Here is a 24,849-nt window from a genome sequence, read left to right as displayed (position 1 = left end):
CAGTACCAAGAAGCACCACAAACAGTACCAAATCTAGTTTACTTCTAAGATTTTATTGACACCGATGCTGACACTCTAGTAGCCGGAACACAAGTGACATGCCTAACACAAACTGCAACATGCCAAATCAGCATGCAAAAGGAAAACTATAATATCCTATACTTTACTATAAAATCAGTCTTAACAACTAAAAAACTATAAATCTCCAAGGCATGTACCCAACTAACTTGGACATGAAAAAGGTAACTTAACTTCAAGCGGGTTGGCTTTAATTTCCATCTTGGCTCTACGCGACTGTTCTTGCCTACGAAAGAAAAACAAACGCAGTACCAAGAAACACAACACTGAATTTAATAAACACTACACGATTTAAGCGACATGCAAAGATAGAATATGTGCACTATACACTATCTTCAGATTTTAATATTTAAATTTAGGCGCTTCATTATTTCAATTTAATGAAAACATTTACGTGCCTGTTTGCTTGTTGCCTTTAACTGTTTGCTATGCGTTTCAAACACCAATGGATGCACAAAAGTACAAACGAACCCTAAAAAACAATCCGTTAGGAGTGCTATGCATTACAAAAGCTTAGCCAACTTATGCAAGAAATTAAATTTCGGTATTTTTGCAGAATAACACCAAAGTTTGCTGTTGCAACGATAGGAAACTATTACCTCCAAAGACTGCATTTCACCATCCACGCGACCCACTGAAAAAGAATGACCGATCGCACGCGCCCATGTCAAGCCCTCATTTTGTGGTATGCTTTTTCTGCTTTCCGCTAAAACGCTTGCTGGTTTCGAACTTCACACCGGGCGCGGTCGGTTTGTCTTGCGCATTTCCGCAGCAACTAAAGAGAAGAAAAAATACACATTAGTATCTCTTGCAAATATCAACGGCAACTAAATAAAATAAAAACACTCATTTAGTTTGTAGAAATAAGCTTAAAAGACTACTTATTGCACTAACGATTTAACTGTTGGTCAAGGATCCCTAGGGTCCAGCAAGACAGCACAGGTCGATACGAGTATGAAACTATAGTGTGAAAGTGCACTTCGGTGCGAATAAATTTACAGCAAAGGGTCGACGTTTTTGAAACAAAACACAATAAATTAGCGACGTTATCCCTACCCTAGACATGTAACCAAAAATGTTACACCAGGGTTGTTTACTTACTTCTAGCTTGTCCGTGTATGAACTGGATTCACCCACTGGTTTTGCAGATTTTCATGCTTTGCAAAAACTTCGCCTGCAAGACATACAGCGGCATAAGATGTTCAAACCTAATTGAGACTAAACTACATTTGATTTAATATTGAAGATAACAGTCAGGCCACACGTGACATGCAGAACATAGTGCAGCATGCCAAACCACCATGTACCTCGATATACTACAATTTAACAACTAGCTATGTAAGTTATGTAAGTCACGAAAAACTTAAAAATAATTTGGACTTAGCTTTTATCGTGTTTTGAAGTCAATTTCGGCTCTCCGAGAAGTCCAATCATGTCTTGTTGCCTTCCTATGTAAAGAAAGACAAAAGCGGAACCGAAGAAGCGAAACACAACGAACTAAATCTAAGTTAGTTAACTTTACATATTTTATTTACACCGATGCTGACAATCTAGTAGTCAGAACACACGTGACATGCCAAATATAAAGTGCAACATGCCAAACCAGCATGCAGAGTCCCTTTACACTACAGCTTAACAACTAAATTATGAGTTGCCAATTATGCTAACAGTAGGGTACTTAACTTCAATCGGTTTGGCTTCAATATCCATCTTAGCTCAACGCGACTGTTGTTGCCCTCTGAAAGTACCAAGAAAAAAAGCAGTACCAAGAAACACAACACATTATTATTTATGGACACTCAACACCTTTTAAGAAGCATGCAAACATAGGATATGTGCACGATATACTATGTTTACATGTTTTTGACTAAATATAGGCGCTTTGTAATGTTGATTTAACGTGAAACGTGCCTGCTTCCTGTTGTAGTCCGATAACTTATGTTCATTGAACGGTTCAACCATCACTTGATATACATGGACTTTCTCACGGAAACTATAAAGAATAAAAGAAACAAGTATTACTCTTGACAGATTGACTTATTCTACCATACATGACCACTGGTTTATTTCTAAATGAACGTTCAATTGATGCAAATTTACCTAAGGTTCATCGCCAAAGTCACATTTCTTTACGTCTTTACGATTAAACATACCGTCTTTTAAAATATTTTCGACCTCCAACAAAAGTTACAATTCACGACACTCTTACTAATAGTAACAACACACATGTGATGCAAAACACAATGTGCAACATGCCAAATCACCATGCAAAACTAAAACATTCGCCTCATATTACAACCGAACAACTAAATCACATTTAAGCTACGGAAGTCCGGTATCCGGTTAACTAAATAAATCGGTTCTCAGCATCGTAAACCTTCGTTCTTCGTGGTCACGTTTCAAGTCTCGTTGCCTTCCTATAAAAAGAAAGGCAGGGGCAGAAGCAAATTTCTAATAATAAAAATTCTATAAAATTTAGTTCCTAGTGGTCGGAACACACGTGACATGCCAAACACAAAGTGAAACATTCCAAGTGACCATGCAAAACTAGAATCATTACTAAAGATAAACAACTAACTATGCGGCCATGTAGTTACGACAACAAAATACTAAAAACAAGAAGACTTAACTTCAATCGGTTTAACTTCAATTTTCATCTTGGCTCTATGCGACGGCTGTTGAGTTCAAAGCGACTGCACAGAATTTCAAAAAACAAAAATATTTAACTAAACTACAATTAATTTGCTGTTGATATCTTTACACATTATATTAAGCTTAGTAATAGTAACAACACACGTGTGATGCAAAACACAATGTGCAGCATGTCAAATCACCATGCAAAATTAAAATCTTCGCCTTATATTGTAAGCTAACCACTAAATCACATTTAGGCCACTATGACTTATGAATTACGTTGACTTAACTTAAATCGTTTCGAAGTATTGTAGATATCGGTTCTCCGTGCACACGATTCAAGATAAAACATGCCAAGTGAGCGTTCAAAACTATAATCCTAACTAAAGATAAATGCCGCCAAGTAATAACGACGGTAAAACCACAAAAAATGCAAAGTGACTTAACTTCAATCGGTTGCCTTTAATTTCCATCTTGCAGCTAGGCTCTGTGCGACTGCTGTTGCCTTCTGAAAACAAGGCAGAAGAAGTACCAAGGAACAACACAATTTTTAGTATAGTTCACACTACATACGTTTTTAAATAACACGTCAAGATAGAATATGTGCACGGTATACTATCTTCACGTGCTTGTAACTAAATCTAAGCGTTTTAATATGTTGGTTTAATAAACATTTACGTGCCTGTTTGCTTGTTGTAGTTGGGAAAACTTTTGTCATGTTTCCATATGTTAAATGTTCATGGAACGGTTGAACCATCATTGGATGCACATGGTCTTGCACATTTCCACGGAAACTAAGGAATAAAAAGACCATGTTGGCAACTGGTTTACATCTTTAACAGACTTTGAATTTACGCAAATTTACTGAGTTTTTATCTGTCAAATAAATTGTTCCAAAGTTTGACGAGTCACGACATGCACCTCGGTGTTGTGTCTGACAAGTAAGTTAAAATCGTTTTTTAAAATTGCCGTTTCTAGGATTAAACATTGTCTTTTAAAACATTTTCGACTAACTATAAACGTTATACGACACTGTTCAAATTGTCAAAGCACACGAGTGATGTAAAACACAAAGTGCAACATGCCAAATCCACCATGCATACCTCACATCTTCGCCTTATACTACAACCTAACAACTAAGTTACATTTAAACCACAAAAAGGTTAACTTAACTAAAATCGTTTCGAAGATTTGCAAGTCTTTGTTCTTCGTATACACGATTCCAGTTTTGTTGCCTTCCTATAAAAAATAAAGGCAGAACCAAGAAACTCAACAAACTATACAAAATTTAGTTAACTTATAATATTTTCTTAACCCAATGCTAACTATCTAGTGGTCGGAACATACGTGACATATGCCAAACACAAAGTGAAAAATGCCAAGTGAGCAAGCAAAACTAAAATCGTTAATACATATAAACTAACTAACTATACCGCCAAGTAATTACGACGTAAAATTAACTGAAAAACAAGGTGACTTAACTTCAATCGGTTGCCTTTAATTTCCATCTTGGCTCTACACGGCTGCTGTTGCCTTTAAAGCGACTGCAAATAATTTTTAATTAAAAAAAGCATTTAGCTAAACCAACTTACAATTAATTTTCTGTTAACTTAACATATTTTATTAGGCTTATTAATAGTAAGAACACACGTGCCATGCAAATCACAATGTGCAACAAGCCAAATTACCATGCAAACTATGCTTTTACAATGCTCGCTATACTAATTTCAAGTTTAGTTCTCCATGTTTCGTTATTTTCCTACAAATAGAAGCAGAAGAAAAACCAAGAAACGCAATGCTTAGTATTAAATCTAGTTTACGTATAATCTTTAACAATCGGAACACAAGTGACAGGCCAAACACACAGTGTAACATGCCAAATCGCCGTGCAAAACTGGAATTCTTGCTGTTTTACAGTTTATCAACTAACTCTAAATGGCCAAGTTATTACGAAGCGAATAACGTAAAAACCAAGGCAACTTAGCTGAATCGGTTTGGCTCTAATTCCCCTCTTGCATCTCGGATCTACGCGACTGTTGTTCTCTTCGGAAAACAAAGCAAAAAGCAGAACCAAAACCTACACAAACATATATAAATTAATTTACACTATACGTTTTAAATACACGTCAAGATTAAGTGCACTGTATACTATCTTCACGAGTTCGTGACTAAATCTAGGCGTTTTATTGCTTAGATTTGTTGTAAACATATTAACGTACCTGTCTGCATGTGTGGTTCAGTAGTTTTCATGTTTCATGTATTAACTCGGTGGCTTATCCGTGCAGGATGCATGCATAAGACCACAAACGCAACCTAAACCAAAACAATAAAGCAACAGTAGTTCCATGCATCTGCAAACTCACATAACAACAGCATACATAATATATCGGTGGGGAAGCCAACTAGTGTGCCCCCAAGTTTGCTTTCACATCGATGCCATTTTATTTACTTTACAAGAACAGACTTACCTGTATAAACTCCACTTGACCATCCACCTTCCACGCGAGCATCAAAGGAAAGACTGACCGACCGCACGCACCCAAAGAGTGTGGCCTGATCTTTTTTCTTTTCCTTTCCACCAATCACAACGCGCCTTTCTGACACGTAACACGTGCGCTCTTCAACCGACCATTGGCAAGTCTTGTTGCACCAATTAGTGAATTTAATGGACATGCGCTTTTCCGCAGGAAGATAAAGTAACCAGAACTGCCTTGGGGAGATTGGCTTTTCTTTCCATGTTTTGCAACTGGTTGAGTTCGAAACAACTTTGAATTGATTTTTTAAACTGTGTGTAATCTACTAAATTTAAAAAAACTTTGGCGTATTTCTGTTTCGCCGAAAATGTTGCTCCCTTTTTTTGCATATTTTGCTTTAAACATTCAACAAGAAGCTCCTTGGGCATGTGTAGAAATATTTTGTAAATTGCACTTGTTTCATGACAAACTGAAAGTTTTGGAAGCGATTTGTCGTCTCTAGGTTGAAAGATTTATAAGATGGCTTTTTTGAAAAATGCCTGTAATTCGCCATCTATATCGAAAACACGTATGTTTTAACATTTCGGCTTTAGCCAAAAGGTAGCTTAAGTAGGCTACGGTTGAAAAGCCCTTACAGATCAAACCCGTAGACCTCTACATAGGTAAATTTATGCAAATGTCAATGAAAAAAAGCCAGAAAATAATAGCTTTCTGTCGTTTTCTACGTTATGTACTTACTGTTGGTATAGGATTTAGATGTGTAAACTGTTGGAGTTTGGACAAGCTGCTCCGTAGTGTAGTGACTAGTAGAAAACGCTGAATGAAAACTATGGGGTCGCTGGTTCAAATGTCGGAAAGAAACACTTGGCGAGATCATTAGGGGAAATTGGTCACTTTATAATGCCAAAATTTATTTTCCTTCAGCTGAAGTTGAAATAAGAAGTAAGTTGGCATTGACTGTGTTTTTTTCATACTAAATTATTTAAAACACTCCCTCATGACCAAATCCCACCACAGAAACATGCAATTCAGATTTATTTCTGGATTTATCCCGTTATTCCCATTAAACATCGGCTAGGGCAAAATCATTACAAAGTAACGGGAAGCTACTCAGCTAACTAGCCTGGTTTGAAGTATGGGTGCTCGACCTAAAACCATTCTGTTATCACTGACCATATCCACATTTGCAACCAGTAACAAGCTATGAAGCAATTGCCAAATAGCCCAAGAAGCTGTATCTATGCCTCGACTCATTCAACAACCGGATTGAAGAAACTGGTTGATTGTGCTGAACAGCAAGCAAGTGTTTGAGTAGAATAATTCAGTATTTGTAAAAAAATGATGCAAGTTTGTATCACAAAAAGTGTAAAAACAGTTGGAACGGTAAAGGTGCAACTTCTTTTGTGACAAAAAAGCGGGAAAAAGTGCTAAGAAGTTACAGATAAAACAGGTTGTATGGACACGTAAGTATAATTTTTCAACCCAGTAGGCACCGAACATTGACAGTCAAAAAGCCTATGTCGCAGGTATGGGGTTTTTAAGCCCTGCGAAAGTAACTGCTAATGTTACACAGATCGTCACGTTGATTTTGAAGGTTGCTCCTTGACAACTTTAGGAAGGGTTCCACATCTGGCGTATCGTATCACCCATTCTCGTTCTTTCACTTCCTCGTACATTATCATGCGAGGTCGCTGACGTTTTGTAGACGGACCTGTTTAACAAGAAGGGTTCACAGGCCGATAAAAGATTGGGAAACACTGGCCTTTAACAGGGGTCGGAAACCTATGCTTTGCTTTCGTTTTATTATACTCCATTTTTTCGTGTTCAAGAGTGACATTGGGGTCAATTATATTGGAAGTTGCGTTCTGAAGAAAAAAATGATGTGGCATTCACGAACATAGATGCAAAAACGACAATTCGCTTTTCAGTTATAGGTTCCCAACCCCTGACCTAGAATAAACTAAATAACTTTTGTAAAACAAGTAATTTGCAAAACAAATGCAACAAACAACTGAAATTTCTATGTCATTGTTTAAGATTATTTAATGTTGTGTTAGGACTGTTGTTATTTATCTGAAGCGAAACAGACAGTTAAAGAACGTCTTTCCGATTCATTTAGGCACACCAACTTACTGTCAGCAGAGGGATTTTCAGAAAAACTTGACGCCTGATAACCAGGATTCACAATTCCGTTCGCGGGATCAGGGAATTCAACTTCACTGTCTGAAGACTCTGAACTTGACTGAGTTTGAGGTGATGGAGGATTGCGTTTCTTTAGCGACGTTTTAGTCGAAACTTAAAGTAAAAAGGAAATCTTCAATTTGCGGAAGTTTATGAAGGCAGGGCATCAATGTTTGTGTCAATGCAATACCATAAACTTATTCAAATGATTTGAACCTTTGTTGTTTGTTTGGTTTGTTACAAAAACTTGCGGAAAAATATTACCGTCCACCCTTGCTTTTAAGTACAGCGTTGTTCTTATAGTTACCCCTTTTTGAATGAAACGAAAACGTTTAAATTGGCCTTGTACAACTGTTATATATTATATGTCTAGGTATCTACGTGTTCCTGTATTATCGAACAAAATGTTCGACTAACGAGTTTCTAAACTGTCCGCAAATAATTGGGTCGTGAAGCAGCAACGTAAGAATCTACATGGGTTGTGCATAATGGATTAGCCTTGTGAGTAAATGCAGCCAATGCACCATATGTTGCAACACAACTTTACATAGAACATTAACAAGGCTGGTGACATGAATATATGATAGTGGCAAACGAAACTGTGCTCGCAGGCTTTAATTTGTAACACGATGTAGAGAAAAAGTTTGGCAGTTTTGGAATAACCTTTTCTTTGTGGTAATTGATTTTGAAAAACAAAATGTTTCTGTTTACAGTTTCAAAAGTCGGTCTCTTTAGCCCCACTTTTCCTAAACCATACATCAAAACATTGACACAATTTCCACGGCATTTGTTTTAATTTTTAGGGAAAAATGCACATTATATACCGTGATCTGTTCTCCCATGTTACCGTGTTTGAACTGCACCTATTCCAATATTCAAATAAACTTCAATTCCTGACCTTCTTCAATTGATGTCTCCCAACAGAAATTCTTTGGGGAATTTTGTATATTTTAGACCCCCATATTTCCGTGAACTGTAGCAATTCCAATAATTAAATAAAATATACCTTCTTCAATTGATGAGGCAAAATCAGGCGAGTCAAGATCTGCGTTTGGAGCCGGCCTTAATATTGTGCCTTTCGGTGGAAGAGTGGGCATTTTACGCATCAACGAGCCAAGCGCTTCCGGGTACGTTCCTATGACAACGGGCAGCGTGAGAATGAGGTCGTCGTAAAAGGACGGAAGACAGATGATGCACTGAAATGTAGAAGTTTGTGAAATGAAAACAGTAAAATCATTGTTTACATGACGTGCGGAAATACACGCATAGATGATAACATTGAAAAAATGGTAAAGCATTTTGCCTTATATATACGGCCCTCCATTGTTTTAATATTAGCTTTAATTTATAGTGTTTTTTTCTTTATTTTAAATGTCTGTAACATATGTATTATTTACATATTAGTTGTTAAATATCAACCTCAAATAAAATACGGAAAATATACATGCTTTTTACAGGACCTGACCCCAAAATATTAGGTATGTTATCCAAGTCTAACTGTTTCAAAAAGTAATTGTTAAAAAGCGAATGCTTATGAGTTTCCAGATCAAATACGATGGACAATATGTTTTAACTGCCCCTAAGATGCTACTTAATAACGGCACGGAAAAATATTAAGTCACAGCGTTTTGCGTTTGATTTGTGCTACACAGAAATGCTTTGTACACCAACAAATTCGTTAAACAGCTGTTGGGCCTGCAACCCTGGTGCCCTATTTTTTTCACTCTAAGTCTATGTCACGTGTCCTAAACCTGTGTAAAAGGCTTTGGCTCTCAATGCGTAACAGTAAAGATTAAATTTGCAATTTTTTCACGGGGTTTCAACCCAGGACGCTCCCGGGGAAGAATTTCAAACACTTTTTTTTATATCGGTATGAGTCAGGCGCGCCGGACCGTTCGGCCGATAAATCTTTACCTGGATTTCGTACTTCATCGATAAAATATCATTCCCAGTGTCGTAGGTTGGTGAGACAGCGGGCACCGGGATTTTCTTCATCGGCATTGAGTATGGGCTACGGTTAGATGGAATAACAATTTGATGTAGGTTAAGTTCTTGGACGACTGAACGCTGGTAAGAGTAACCAGCGTTGCATACAATGGAGACCAACTGCAGCAGTTTGAGATTGACTCCAACAATTTCGCTACCACTAACACAATAGTTTTGGGTTAAAATGATACTTTACTACTACAATAGTAGACACACTATATACTAGTTGTTATCAAACTTTTCCAGCTTGCGCCGCATTAACTTACTAAACATTTATTCCGTGACAAAGTTTGTAGGCTAATTAACAAATCATGTTGGAAGAAGGTTCATTCTTATTTTGATTAGTTAGATTGATTTTTATGCACAATAACAAGTTCTAACACGCCAGAGAGTATTCGCACTTTGAGATGGCAAATATTTCGCGGCACACATGGTAATCTTTTGCGGCGCATTTCGCTTGGGGTATTACTTGGATCGTATTATCCAGGAGAATGTTTGACTACATCTGCTCACTTGGTCAGTACTTTTAAGCACCTTTAACTTAATAGTGCCATTTTATTTTGCCTTGATGACTTCCTCGAAAGTACATAGCAATTGATACTTGGTTAAAAGAAATGGAAGTAAAGAAATAATTAGCAGTAGTAATTCTATACCCAGAATGTTTTGTTGCATTATGATTATTAAACGTAAGTTTACGAAAAGGAAGTATTCAGAACGCAACAACTAACCAATTGACGTATTTTGCTGTAAGCATTTTAACTTACCTATTATTGACCACTGCCATTTGGATTAATACATCTTCCCCGGGATAAAACGCTCGTTTGTTAATCGCCAGTCCAACTTCTATGGATGGGAAGAGACAACAGCAGCACATCATAGCGCGAACGTGGTGATTTAGTTTCACTTGTTTCTGTAAAAAAAGTAAATTTATGTAAAAAAATAATGGAACATTTACAATTTTAAAAATGGAACATTTTTTTAAAAAATCTGCTAACAAACAGAGGGGCAAATATGTTTAAGTCATAAATTTGTTTTTGACAACTATTTGGAATTTGAAAAAGTGAAAAAGTCGGAACAATCCCTGTTACATACATGTGTTTGATTATGAAAATGAGCTTGAAAAGAAAAAAAATGACCGAAAATACCATCTCATGAAAACCGAAAAACCAGTGTAGGATTACTAATAAATAGATGCTGGGTCTGAAGGGACAAAGCTGGGTCTTACCAGGTTAGAAGGAATAATTTCTTTCACAGTGACAACACTAAAGCTTTTTTCCGTGCTTAATTTGATCACACCGTCTTCCCACTCACGACGAAGTGTCGCTTCTACCTGAAAAATAACGCAAGAAAAATAATCAGTGTGGCGTATATAATTCACAATGAAAACTGTTGCTGTCAGGCATAATATATAAACTAAATCATTCTCTTCTGCCAAGTGTATTATTTAACATTTGCCAAAAACAAATACATTTATCAGAAGAGCATTATTTAGTCTATAATTTAGTATACTAGTTGGTAATAAGATCTTTTTTAATGGTAAATATAGGGTGTATAAAACCAACCCCTAAATCGGCAGGTTTCCAAGTGATTACTCTTTTTTAAACTCATCTACACACATATTTTTTTAAACAACACTGTGGTGTTAATTCCGTTAAACCAGAGGTTTGTCATTTGGATTATGTAAAGCAAGGTTTGCAAACTGCTCACCGAATAACGCACTGAGGCGTACGAAGATGCACCCATATGTGACGGGGGAATCGGATTCGGAAGACGGTGTTTGAAAGGGATTCGAATCTCTCGATCATTGCCTTCTGCTTCGGAATCTACAGCATAATTTAATGTAGACATTTGCAACAGGGCTTGCGGCAATAAACAGTAAACACTTTGGCATTTTTACGCTTTTGTAACTGACAGGATTGGGAAAAAGTCCGAGTACTCTGTATTGGCAGTAGTCTTTCCATACTGCAAAAAACGTTTGCTTATTCTGTTAGCCCTATAGCACGCCACTTTGATCATTTGGAGATTATTCTAGCCCTGGTTGAGAGCTCCTCGGTAGAGCTAAGGGACATTCGAGGTTGACAAAACAATAGTCAATGAATATTAGAGTACAAAGTCCGGTTTACTACAGCTAACCAGATATCCCTAGATCTTGTATTCACTAGGCTTATCACGCTAACACGTGTCTCTTTCGCAATACAAAAAATAAATGCAAATGGACGAGTCGTGATTGATATGATAGAATGTCACGATGGAAGACTCGTGATGTCGATCACGAGGTCGTGTAAAGTGCAACCTTTACGTGTTATGGTCAGATAATATCACGTTCACGATCTTAAGAGGCAAGCCAACATTCCAAAAGGAATTGCCTAAAAAGTATCTTTATAATGTTTAAAATGCGACAAACGCCTGATAATCTTGTCGGTAACCTAAAATGACTTAAATATTGTCATATTACAGAGGAGAAGGAATAAGTTATGGTAAAAAACGACATTCTTTTACACAGTAACCTTGATCATATCACAGAATATTTATGAAAAAATAACATTAGTTGAATTACCAAAGAATTAAGTGTTACATTGTCTTCATTCTTTTGTAAATCACTTCAGAACAACAGATTTACCAATTGGACTGCAGAAAGAGCTTAACTATTGTTTGAACAACCTATAGTAGTAGAATAAGAAATGCACAAGTAGCGAAAGCTTTTACCACTATGATTGAGGACTTGAGCAGTACGAAAGACAAGAAAAGAGGCTTGTTGGTTGTTTCTGTTCATGATATTAACTCGTCCTTTCCATTCCAGTTCAATACCTAATCACAATTTAAACGGTTTAAGTTGGCAACAGTGGTGTAGAGATTAATGTTGGAACTTACCGTCTGAACGTGATGAACTTTGTGAGATGACTATTACATAACCTGTCACGCAGTCTCCTGGTCGAAACATAGCACTTTTGTGCGAGAAATGAATTTCAATTGGCATCGCTGCAAAGATTAGCAAGCCTATCAAGAGCTAATTTGTAGCTGTTCCGCTAAGACTATAAAAAGGCTGCATTCGTCTGAAAAGGTTCAAAAGGCATGTAAGGAAGTACAGAAAGCTGTATACTTTTTAAATTGTACATGACAAATTAAAAATGCACATACACAAATGTTCTAGCTTCGATACATTAAACATTGTTAGAAGAAAGCTTAAAATACTTTACGCTGACAAAGTCTAAACATTTACAGTCGATGTCCTTCGCTAGACAAAATATAGCAATGGTTAAAATTTAAGATAGGCAGTCATGAATGCAAAAAAAGATTCACTCATCACAAATCAAAACTGTAAACATATTTCGCGTATAGTAACATTCAATTTCTGTTAGACACTTGCCCTAAGAAACACTGCTCTAAAAAACTTATTTTTTAACCATAGACACAGACGATCATGATTGCAACATTTTTGGCAACGTGACGAAGCACTGTCTGTATGGTGAGGCTAATTTGGCGTTTGAAAACACCGAACTAGGAAACATTGAAGTCTCAGGAACAATCCACTTTTGTAGTCTACATATTTCTAACTCCTGTCTGTAACTGTAAACTTTTTTGTCCATCATAATTTTTCCTTGTACATCTGAAACCAAAAGACAATGGTGTCTCCACTCTGATGCTCAAAGTGCTGGTACACTCTATATGATAGACAATAGCGAGGCGATTTTTGTAAACAAAATCGGGTGCTTCCGACCAGGATGACGTCAGTTCCCCAGCGGTGGTGACGTGGCGTCGTGAGAAACGTGTGCAAGCGGTCGAGGTGATACTTCCTATTCTCTACGTCTACTGATTACCCGAATGATTTAATATCAACTATATGATTTGAGATACCGGTTTGAAATAATGTCCACAACTGCAATTGCTGGCACAAAATGTGGTTGCACTTATATAAACACCAAATACGAAATAAGTTGATCAAACCATAACAGACACGAAGTTTGAAAATAGATAATAACCATTTTTTGCACTGATGATGACAACAGCGATTTAAACAAATTGTTGTTTAGCTTTCTATGTACCTTCAACACCACACACATATAAAATGTTTAAAAACAGCCAAGGAACTTAGACATGAAGAAAAACGTCCGCATTTTCGCCGGTAACGACAACAGTGTCTGTTAAAACGTTTATATGATGAGTACTCAATACAGCACTTTAGTGGCTGTGTTTAAATTGGGTTTGTGAGTTCTCTTGACAAATTACGAATTGCAAACGGATTTTACAACACGCCAAGTGTACCCTAAAATGACAAGTTCCGGTCGACCGCCAAATCTGAATTTAACAACAACAAACAAAATCAGTTGCCAGCCAAATCGCTAAATCGTTGGGACTATCTTGGCGAAGCAAAACAAAATAGCAAAGACAAAGGTTTCCTACTTTTTAGGCTAAACTTGTGCGGTGCCTATAAATTTACAACCTTAAGTCAATGATCAGTCGCAAGGTTTATGTGGGCTTTGACTGTGAAACAAGCAAACCACACCTAACGACAACGGTTTTGGCAATATTTTTCCAAGAAACGTTTAATAAGCTTATGCACAATAAACACGGCATAACTTGATCAAACACATAACAGACACCGGGTTTGGAAATAGATAACAGCGATATTGTTGCAGTGATGATGACAACGGCGATTTAAAACAAACTGTTGTTTCGCTCTGTATGTAATTTTCAAACCCTAAACACACTAAACCGCCTTTTTGCCATGATAATAACAACAGTATTTGTTGAAACGTTACAATAATATATATTTATTTGCGCTCTTTGGTGGTTATGTTTTAAGTTAGGTTCGTAACGTATTTGGCAAATATTTGTTGGATCCGGTTTTCACGACACACCACCGAGTACCCTCAGCAAAAAGACAAGTTTCGGTCGACCAATAAATCTCAATTTAACAACAACAAAAAAATTCAGTTACCAGCCCAATCGGTTAATCGTGAGCACTAGCTTGGCGAACCCAAATGAAATGAAATAGCAAGGACAAAGGTTTTCCTGTGTTTCAGGCTGAACTTGTGCGGTGCTTAAATTTGCAGGCTGAAGTCAGCGATCAGTAGCAAGGTTTCTGTGCGCTAATTTTTGTCCAGCAACCGAACCACGCCTAACGAGCGTACAGCCGGTTTTGGGCAACCTTTTTCCTGGAATCGTTCAACAATGTGACAAAGTCCGTTGTATCAGCCAGGCAATTCACTACTAAGTATATTCAAATTTTAGGGATGTTTAAATAACAGCGCTCTTCCGTAGTTTATTGTTTACAACGCTAACGGGAACTAGTAGGAAAGCAATTAAGAGCTTTATGCTAAGCGAGCGAAGGTCTATGGAAACAACTTTATTCTGTAGCGTTGTGGCTGCACGAACCCTAGTAAACATGCCGGGTGCACCATCACGTGTTAAAATCCAAATCATGTGGCCGCTGCAAATGCTTGTGCCCTATCACTATTTGCGGCCGATGTAAAAGTAGGCTTAGAGTAATGCAAGGCTGATGGCCTCGTGCCGGGCGTTTTCAGGACCGGTCTAGTTTCTATGCGTCTGAGGCGTTTCATGTGTTGTGGTTTTGTTTGTGTTAAAAGTTAGGCCGGAAAGTTAGCACCGTCATCACACTCGCACGCCTACTGAAGAAAATGACAAACTAGTGTTGACTGTAAGTTCGTTAATTGTTGTGGCTAGTGACAGGTGGAAATAACGTACAAATGGAGTGATAAACGATTTAAGTAGTAAGCAGCAATGTCATTTAACTATTCTAATTTGTATTTTGAAGAGCGGGTTAAACAAGTGTTAAGTTGTGATTTATCTGCGTTGCTGTTGTGGTAAATGACGCCTTGTTCAGTAATTTCCGAAAATTTTAGATGTAAAACTAGCATATGACCTTTTGCAAGTGCATGACCTTAAACAAAATCACATACGTTAGACGGACGAACAACTACTAGCAAACTTTTCGGGTTTTGTCAGTTAAGCTCCTGTATATAATACATCTACTTCATGTGTTAATGGCTTTTAAGCCGAGTCAGACTAGTTTGTGCCTGGAATCAAGTAACAACAGCCGACACAAGCCCTTACTTTAGCGGCATGAGGAAATGCAGCCAGCAGCAAGCGTTATTGATAGTATCCTGCTTTACAAAGTTGTGCGCGGCGCGAGCTGCTGTGGGATTCTGTCGGCTTCGTGCTTGTGTAACACTAACCGAGCTGATGAAAATAGCGGGCGTCATACCGGTTACACGATGATCCGTATATTCAACAGGTATTGTTATCATTGTTCAGTAAGACCTGTCCATACGTTGTTGTTAAAACAGTGTCGTGCCATATGCTCGGATTTAAGTGTTTGAGCTAAAAAAGTACCCAGCAGTCAGTTGGTAAATGTCTAGTTGTTAAGGGTTAAGTAAAGTTAAGTACTGCACCTAGTTATAGTGGGTGAGTCAAGTTAAGGTAAGTTTCTTAACTAAATGAGATACACATAGGCGTTTAAGTTCGAATGTTATAAAGTACAAAAAGTGAAGGGCACAATTGATGTAAACGTTTGGCTTATTATTTCGCATTTGTTATGTAATTTTTTAATGTAAATTACAAGTATATTATGAGACTATTGCGCAAGAAGTAAACAGGCGTGACAATCAAGATAAAATATAAATTGTGCGCTTTTTAACTGGAACTAAGGTTGCCGACATTAAAGAGCATGGGACATCGAATTAGCGATACTAGAAAACATTTCGAATCCCCCAAACGAACCGCGATCGAAGAAGCATCTGTTTCGCGGGAGGTTAAGTCGATTAACGAGTCTTTTAGTATCGATTTTTGATTGCGCCGATTTGTATTCGTGTTACCCGTAAAACGGAGAGAACTGACGTTCATATTTCAGGCCTTCTGACGTTTTTGCGTGGGGAAAATCCAATTGAGCGTTATGGTAAGGCTGTTATGAGTTAAGGATTTTTCGATAAGGAAGAGGTTTGTTGTGTAACGGCTTCCTTATTAACGGTTCCACTGAGCGTTACAAACCAGGATTAGGCGTAGGCAGGTATATAAGACTTTGTAGTAGCTTTAAGATTTTATTAAAGCCACCAACAGCTTTAAGAATAGGACCTTAACGTGGTTGAAATGTTTGTTTAAAGGACATTTAATGCAGAAAACAACTTAAACATAGGCAGACTTAACTAAATTGCCAACTCTCATATTTTAGGTACTGTATAGCTTTTAGTAAACAGGTGTAGTTTTGTATTTGATATTTACCTAACCGTCACCCAATCGACAATGAGGTGATTTCAAGGAAGCAACAAATATCACAACAATCAACATGGTAGCCGGTAACTGGACAAACTTAACTGCTTCGGTGATCCATGCCGCTTTAGCAAACGTGCATCTGCCGAGCTTTGACAATCAGACAACGCTGAATGTGACGAACTCGACCATGACTGGTGCGAAATGGAATCAACGCCACCTTATTGGGATGTCTCTCGCCATTGGTGGGAATTTGCTTATCAGTATATCACTCAGTGTACAGAAGAAAGCACATAACAGGTTAGCGTTTGTGTAAATGTTGGTAACATTCTCGTTTTAATCCAACCAGTATGCCACTGAGTTTGTTACGATTTTCGTTTTTTGAGGGCCAGTAAAAAGTAGACACATCCTTTAAAATAAGCATTGAAAAACTACAAGAAAATGTACAAGGGTAAAACCTAAGTCCAATAAAGTCCCATAGTTTCGTTCAGCTTTAGAAACTTTTCCTGTGACGTAACATCCATTACGTCATATCGAAACGCAGCTTTTGGCGCTTGGTCCGCTAATGATGCATTTTGTCATCGCAATTTTTTTTTTAAATAAGTCAATCTTTACAACATGTACTCTTTTCATTACAGGTTAGGACAAGACAGTCATTGGAGGTATTGTCTGGACAAATGGTGGTGGCTGGGAATGTTTTTGATGGTTCTTGGCGAACTGGGGAACTTTATGGCTTATGGTTTCGCTCCAGCATCTCTGGTAGCCCCTCTTGGAAGTGTGGCGGTGCTGGCGAACGCTTTTATTGCTGTTGTTTTTCTGCGAGAGCCTCTCACCATGCCTAGTCTTATGGGCGTCACGTTAGTGATAGTAAGTGTTCGGCAATTATTCAGACGCCCCCCCCCCCCCCCCCCCCCGGATGTTTTTAATTTTATTGAGGCAAAACTAAGCTATAGCATTTGACCAAAGTCATTATTAAACATTATTATATCATTATTATATCATTCTGAAATCGCAAAATTGTAGGAATACTCGCTTTATGTTAAACACAGAAGTTGGAAAGACAAGTCTGTACCAGGGTGTATGCCTGTTGTTGCATTTTTGTCATTTTAAGCGTCGTGGTTCGTAAAGTTGTCATTAAACACTGATTGCAGTTAACCCTAACCGCTTTCGTGCACAACAACCTCCCTTTAATTTTGACGCTCCATTACTGGAACTACTTTGTAACTAGCCAACGTTTCTTAACACTGTTTGTAGTCAACTACATTTGACGCCATTGGTAGTTGTAATCTGAGTTTTATATTCTTTAGGTCGGCTCCATAACACTGGTGAGCTTCTCGGTCAAGGGAAAGCCCCCGTTATCGGCGGGACAGATCGTGGAGTATTTAGGAGCTTGGACATTTCTTCTCTATGTCGGTATCGAAGCCGTCGTGCTGGCGATTTTACTCTATTTCAAGTGAGTTCCGTGTTTACGTTATTGTTACGCTTGCAGTACGACGGATAGTGTGAAGCGCTGGAAAAACTTCAGAAAAAAACATAAGGTTGGACAAGGCTGTGCTGTACACGCGGTTTACACTAATTGTACAAGTAGATGGTTGTCGATATTTAAACAGCCACAGGAAGACTAGCAAACAAAGAAAAGGGTTCTAGCTGTGCGAATTGCACAACGTTTCAATGTGCGTTATGGCCTGTACCAAACAAAGTACTATCATGAAATAGTAAACAAATAGGCCAAAAAGGGGTTTATTGCTGTTTCCATTACTCCAAATGTACACGAAGCTTAACAACTGTATTATAAAAAAAATTCTTTAAAAAGTGCTAAAACGAGCCGAAGAAAGGGGATTGACGTTGCTTGCATTATACAACTTACACATGTGCAGCAGTTTGTTGCCTGTACAAAACAATTACCTTACTGTTATAGAGTTAAAAATATGTATAACAAATAAGTGTTCTCGAATAATGACATATCAGTTCAACCTATTGTGTATATTCGAGTGTTAGCGCAGCGGATCGCTCCTGACAGGAAACGCCGTGCGTCGTACCGTCCCCGATGCGTCATCACCTATATAGGTCCCGTAGCTTGCTGTTAGGACTGGTAACCGAATCGCGGTGACAATAAATCACTACGGAAACTGCAGTACATAAGCGCACGGTAGCGGCACCGGGGATACCATGCGTGTGAAGTTGCGTTTAACGCTTTTAAAGAAGTATTGAGGTAAAGCAATGTATACGTAAACAGCGTCAACATCCTGACTATTACGCGAATCTCCAAGGAAAGTGGTTTGCTGTTCCGTCAGATGTTTGCAACTTTTATGAAAAACAATTACGTTAAACTCATATGCAAAAAAAAACGATACACAGGCTAAAAATAATTACAGAATGTTTATGTTAATGTAATGTACCTGCCGAGATGACAAGTATAAACAATAAGTACTTTTATCATGTATTCAACTCAAATTACACACTATTAATTAGGAGTGTGATCTAAAACGACCTGATTAACACACAATTACGTTGCGACGTTACTATCATAGGAACAATACAATTTATACAAATACTTTCTTTCAGGATCCACAATTAAATGCGCTCGGAGAAACATGACCGTTTGACCAATCGTATAGTCCCTTTTGTTCTGCCAACACCAACAAAAATACATAAATAACGAGCAACCAATCAAAGAAACATGTAAAACTTCCGAAAAACTTCCCGTCTAACCAAACACTATTTTTGTCACAGGTACGTTCGCGGCAATGAACACTTGGTAATACTTCTCATGCTGGTTGGAATAATCGCCTCAATAACTGTGATTGCGTCCAAAGCGCTTTCAAGTCTCATTTCGGAGTCGATATTTCAGGGCAAGCAGGAGATTCTTAACGCTGTCTTTTGGGTTTGTCTCATTATCTTACCTATCACCACGGGAACTCAAATCAAATATTTAAATAGGGTAAGTAAATTTTGTAAGCCGTTTTGTGGCTATGACTGAGCGAAAAATGAACTTGTGGGAACATTAAGGGGTTTTCAAAGTGAAGCATCCAGTATAAAAATTGAACAATTTACAGTAGCGAACTGTTTTAGGGGCTAATTGGGGTTAAAAATAAACATACCACCCTCCGAAAAGCAGAATTTTAAGTGCACAACACCACCGGACATTTATCTTAAATGCATCGTGAACAACTTACGTCATTGTTTTAACATCGAAGGCTAACGCCAACTTGTTTCTACGTTAAAAGCACAAGTCAAGATATTTGTAAAAGATCTTCGTAAAGCGTGTTAGGCAGTAGGAAGCTATCGGCATGGAGTGTAAAGCATTGACTGATGGCGTTTTCCTTGAACCGCTGGAGTAGACGTTTGTAACGCATTGCCTAAGCCTTATTTTTGCGCTTAAAGCAAAACAAACTTTACCAACAGGTCTAAACTTAGTCCTAATGCAACAGACATACAGTGTGGCTATTATACAAACCCTGCGCTGGTGAGATTTATGAATTCAGAACAAAAGTACCAGAGGGCTTGTGTATAGGGAATACATAGTAATATAGATGTTTCAACAATCGCTGTTGTCTTAAATCAAATGCCCGGCCATACCCAATCTTCCTATACAACATCACTACAGATCATTGAAAGCATTACGCGTTGATGTTCAAGTTCTGTTAGTTATGGCTGACTTCTCTGGCATATGCTAATTATCAGAGAGCAAAGTCCTCCAAGCACCAGAAAAAATATGGAAAAAACGTGGTATAATGGAAGGGTCATTTGAAATGCAGCGACGCGTCGTGAGCTTAAAGTTCTGGCATCAAACCGCTGCAATCGTGCCACACGAAAGGCACCTTTGAGGCTACAAGGGGCATCACCACAAACGTTACTCCAAACCAAAGCCTTTCGCAAAGCGTGAAGTAAACCATGAGTAGAAAATTTAACATGCAATGTAAATGCCCAGGTGACACAAGCTTCCTTAGGTATAAGAAATATTGGGAAGTAATACATCCGCAATATTAATATTTAGGAAATGAAACGTCCGCAAATTTAATCTAAAATAAAGAAATACATTCCATTGTGTTACTAAAGTGAATACTGCCCACCTAATTCCATACAACGCGTTGAGGTGTATGTTACTGAAAAGGTTTAGGCGCTGCGGTTTGGTGAGGCTCTTTTTAAGGTTTTTGACGCTGTGGAGGGCTGAGGTGAAAGAGGAAAATCCAACTAGTGTGCATATGTACAAAAGAAACTTTGTAACATAATAGCATGGGCACAGGAAGACGGATTACCGAAAACTGGTATCGCATACACCACTATCGCGTTTTCTTTGGCACAGCTAAGAACCGCGCTTCTCAACCCCTTAGGTATCTAAGACTACTTTTATCCCAGCATTTACCATTAGGACATTAAAACTGTACAATAATGAATACATTATCGTTTTTGTGTGTGGTGAAATGGCTACGGACTGATATCAGTGTTCGGACTCAGAGTTGAAAAACACTGGCTTACAATACCCCTAGTACAAACGTGTTATCTACAAAGTGTACAATTTTCGTTTTTTCCAGGCTATGCAACTGTACGACGTATCTGACGTGGTGCCCGTGAACTTCATTTTCTTTACAGTCAGTGCAATATTAGCCGGTGCTATGTTCTACAAGGAATTTAACGGCGTTGCTTTCGATCGCGTTTTTATGTTTCTGTTCGGCTGCATTCTTTCATTTATCGGTGTCTACATTATCGCACACCAGTAAGTTACATTTTACATTTTACTAAATGGTTTACATCAGTTGTTCGCAACCTTTATCGACGAATTCCTCACTTAACAATTTAAAACACTCTCATTCCTCAATGGTGTTCCAATAGTTCTCTATTTACAAACCACATGTCGGAAGTAAAGTAAATTTCTCCCCTTCAGTTTTAAAATCCCTTCCCAGTTGGAAACCACTGGTTTACATTAAAAAAAACTTAAAACAAGAGAAAACGCAAAAATGGCATTGTCAATCAAGTCTATAACGGGGATGAATTTAGTGTAATTAAGATTATCGAGGTATGAGTTTAAACGAAATGATTTTCACTCAAAGTTGCTACACTACATTTTGCTACCAGTTCAATATATCGAGTTACGACGAAGCAATTCTGGTTTCAAATTTGACAAGTAACCCCTGGCTACTGCCTTTTTTTCTTTTTTTCAGTTTTGTTGCATATTTCCAATGTTTGATTGTGTGCCGTTGCCTATTCACGTTTTAAGTGAATTATAACCTAATAAATCTCAATATAGGTTTTAGAATTCCCTGCATACACAAATCCTAACGTGTGCTGGACACACAAGAATGTGTCAAATCCCTAAATACTTCTTCATGTTATCTATACTTGCAGGGACGAATACAAAACCTCATTAACCGAAGAACTGCGCAAAAGAGCGTCTACTAACGACAGTGGATTGGCCAGCGGCTCAACCAGTACCAGCAGTGCGCGAAGCGACTCATTTAACTCAACCGATATCGTTACAATGAGTGACGAAGAAATGTCGGCCGCCAGTGACAAGATATCGAACGATGCATTGTCACTTGGTGGCAATAGTGAACGCTCAAGTTTGGTTGATTTCGGGAGGACTTCTGCCCCAACGACATCTACGGCAACGGCTAAGATGTTAAGGGATTTTGTATCGACGATTAAAGCCACAGAGACGATACACAAAGTACAGCCTGCGCTGTCCGACAACGATGAGCAGATACCTTGATGTTTATGTGTAAGATTTAGGCAAACCTATTTATGTTTCATTCAGCATACTGGGAAAAGCCAACTGGAAGGTTTGAAATTGAGACGTCTCAACATCTTTTCTACCTCCCACTGTTAAATTATTTAAAAACTGTTCGTCTTCAAACATGTACTGCATGACTGAAGTACTTTTTGGACGCAAAAACTTGCAACACACTTGGGTGGAATACTACAGATTAGGACCCCTGATTTAAATATAATGAAAACACAAAATATCATTGTTGCTTAGTTTTCACATTAAGCTCAGTGTTATCGATAATAATGGTCATTTTATTAGTGTTATCTTTCAGTTGCTGCTCGTTAGCACAGATATGCGGCCGGACGATGCAATTGCATTTCTTGAAATTGTTTGTCGCAACTTATTACACACTCTCAAATAGATTTTTTTAACCAAGGTACCACTCAACAAGTGACAAATAGGTTTGCCTCGAATTTTGTTGTGTTTGTCTTCAAGGTACAACATGTAGGACCTTATTGTGCTTTGCTTACATTTTCTCGCGTTACCTTTGTTCTATTCCACGGCGCATTTTACAATCACGGCACATTTCTTCCTGTCACTGCACTATCAATTGTGGGAAAACACTGGTATACGTACCGGTTTTCGACATACAAAAAATACATAAAAAATCGCTTTTTTAAAGTCTGTGAGCCCCGTTACAAAGTTCTATAGGTAGCTTTGAATTGACAAACATTTACGACCTTGTTAACATACTTACAAAAATCACATGCCCCAAAGAAGGACATCAACTCACGAAGCACAAAATTTTATCGAGAAAAAATGTGATAAACTCTTTATAAAGTCTTTAGAAACGGAATGAAGTCTTTAAAAACGGAAATCACCAGCTTTTTAATGTGCCTCAGAAAATAGTTTGGGCGTTTATAACCTTGTTATCTGCCTGATGCCATTTGTCACAAGTAAAATTGCTTTTAACTTCAAACACACTCTTTTTACCGTTTATGCTTAAAAATACCTTGCAATTAGTCCAAACTGGCTAAATTCTGTTTCTGTAAAACATGCATCAGTACAAAATCTTCTGAAACACGTGTTATCAACAATCTAAACTATTTATTAACCCAACTTCAACGCAACACTGTAGAATAGGACAAGGTGTATATACCCTTCTTTAGATTTCGTAAGCCCAGATCGTCAATTCAATATCAGTAACCGATGTAATTAGCACATTGTTATTGAGTGATGGCTTATGGCAACATGCGATGACGTCAGTATGGCTAGGCAACAGGGCAGGCCGTTGCCATGAGCGTGACCAAACCGCTATTGTTGTGCAACAAATCAATGGAGGGAAAGCGGAAGAATCAACGTAGCTGTTTGGGCAACAGAACGTTTTGCGCATAGTTTAGCTCTATTGTGTTGCGGTATTTTCTAAATCGGGCGTGATATATATAAAGCTGCTAGAACATAGTTGGAAAATAGAGAATAAAGAAAAGGGCAAAGTCGTCCTTTCATGGGTTTGATGAAGCTCGTTATTGGGAAATATCAAATGTACACGCTAACTATACGTATAACCCTATAAACAACCATTTAAATCGAGCAAGAAAATCAAACATTGTAAGCCAAAAAAACACAAAAACATTTCACTATTTGAAATTAATCAACATTTAATTGCAGTAACGTTTCAGTAAAATAATCTGGAATGTGAAACAAGGAATCTATGGATCATGGTTTTACCCTTTGCCCAAATACAGGTCAGAATATATGACACAGAACTTTTTAGGATACTTTAGATCAAGTTGTTTGTGGCAGGGCTGCGTTCCAGAGCATTATGCCAAGAAAAAAGTTGGTTTCACTCGTAAGGGGACAGACACGCCCACTAGCAAAAGCTTCGACTCCTTAAAATCCGTCTTAAGTGGCGCTAATGAGCAACCGCTTGGAAATCAATGGAGAAAAACGGTCAGGATCCGTGCACAATGGTTATGAGTTTGTGTTATTTACATAGTCTTTAAAGAATTAAACTTATTAAAAAAATTATTACCACATAAACCATTATAAAGCTTGGTAAATTGTTTCTGGGAATCATTCCCTGTTCTATTGCCATTGTCGCAACGATTTCCACCGTTCATACAGACACTGAAGATGTTTTTTAGCGAAATTAATATGTTTTTATAACACTGTCAACTGGTTTTAACCTGGAAATAAACATTTTCCAAACTTGGGAAATAAACCATGTGTTAGTTGGCAAATGGCAATATTGCTATACAGATGTTGCCGCTTTTTAAAACTTCTGACGAGTATGCAAAACGCTTACGCTCAAATAAGCCATTAAAAATGCATTTACATTTCCAGAAGTTGAAAGAGAAACTTATTTAACACTAGTGTGCAGAAAGGACGATGCAGAAAGGACAAAGTAATAATTTGCTGTTTTCGGCAAAGTAATTGCTTTAATCTTGCATGCTGAGTTCGTGCTGGAGACAAACAAAGGCGTTATTGCTCCAGGCAATGCCTTTTGTTTTCTTCTATCCATTCTAACTGTTGCAAACCATACTCGTGAAATCAAGTTAAATT

The 24,849-nt window shown here is 37.9% G+C and overlaps 2 protein-coding genes and 1 long non-coding RNA gene across 4 annotated transcripts in view; 1 reads left to right on the top strand and 2 right to left on the bottom strand.

Annotated features, from left to right (window-relative positions):
* Positions 1-3,533: 3,533 nt before the first annotated feature.
* LOC145218537 (uncharacterized) lies at positions 3,534-5,220 on the bottom strand. Its single transcript, XR_013857643.1, has 3 exons — positions 5,181-5,220; positions 4,932-5,025; positions 3,534-4,789 (listed from the first exon to the last, which is right to left on the bottom strand). It is a non-coding gene; the product is annotated as an uncharacterized LOC145218537 (long non-coding RNA).
* Positions 5,221-6,476: 1,256 nt separating this feature from the next.
* Positions 6,477-24,849, bottom strand: part of LOC145220680 (arrestin domain-containing protein 2-like) — a 45,975-nt gene continuing 27,602 nt past the window's right edge. Inside the window, exons 2-10 of one of the 2 annotated variants that reach the window (XM_080087907.1) lie at positions 12,225-12,406; positions 12,060-12,161; positions 11,061-11,176; positions 10,579-10,683; positions 10,118-10,263; positions 9,282-9,513; positions 8,374-8,563; positions 7,320-7,481; positions 6,477-6,897 (exon numbers count right to left, since the gene is read on the bottom strand). In XM_080087907.1, coding sequence (XP_079944033.1) covers positions 6,764-6,897; positions 7,320-7,481; positions 8,374-8,563; positions 9,282-9,513; positions 10,118-10,263; positions 10,579-10,683; positions 11,061-11,176; positions 12,060-12,161; positions 12,225-12,330 — 1,293 coding nt within the window. In that variant the 5' untranslated portion in view covers positions 12,331-12,406 and the 3' untranslated portion in view covers positions 6,477-6,763. The remainder of the gene's footprint in view (positions 6,898-7,319; positions 7,482-8,373; positions 8,564-9,281; positions 9,514-10,117; positions 10,264-10,578; positions 10,684-11,060; positions 11,177-12,059; positions 12,162-12,224; positions 12,407-24,849) is intronic. The other variant, XM_080087908.1, reaches the window with a different exon arrangement.
* LOC145220161 (NIPA-like protein 2) lies at positions 16,548-22,971 on the top strand. The gene is made up of 6 exons (XM_080087441.1): positions 16,548-16,880; positions 17,219-17,447; positions 17,888-18,033; positions 19,314-19,521; positions 21,116-21,297; positions 21,927-22,971. Exons 1-6 carry the CDS (start codon positions 16,657-16,659, stop codon positions 22,288-22,290), a joined length of 1,353 nt encoding a protein of 450 aa, XP_079943567.1. The 5' UTR covers positions 16,548-16,656; the 3' UTR covers positions 22,291-22,971.

This window comes from Phallusia mammillata, chromosome 3 (assembly GCF_965637545.1).
Source record: "Phallusia mammillata chromosome 3, kaPhaMamm4.hap1.1, whole genome shotgun sequence".
Taxonomy (NCBI): domain Eukaryota; kingdom Metazoa; phylum Chordata; class Ascidiacea; order Phlebobranchia; family Ascidiidae; genus Phallusia; species Phallusia mammillata.
This window is presented reverse-complemented; position numbering and strand designations above follow the sequence as displayed.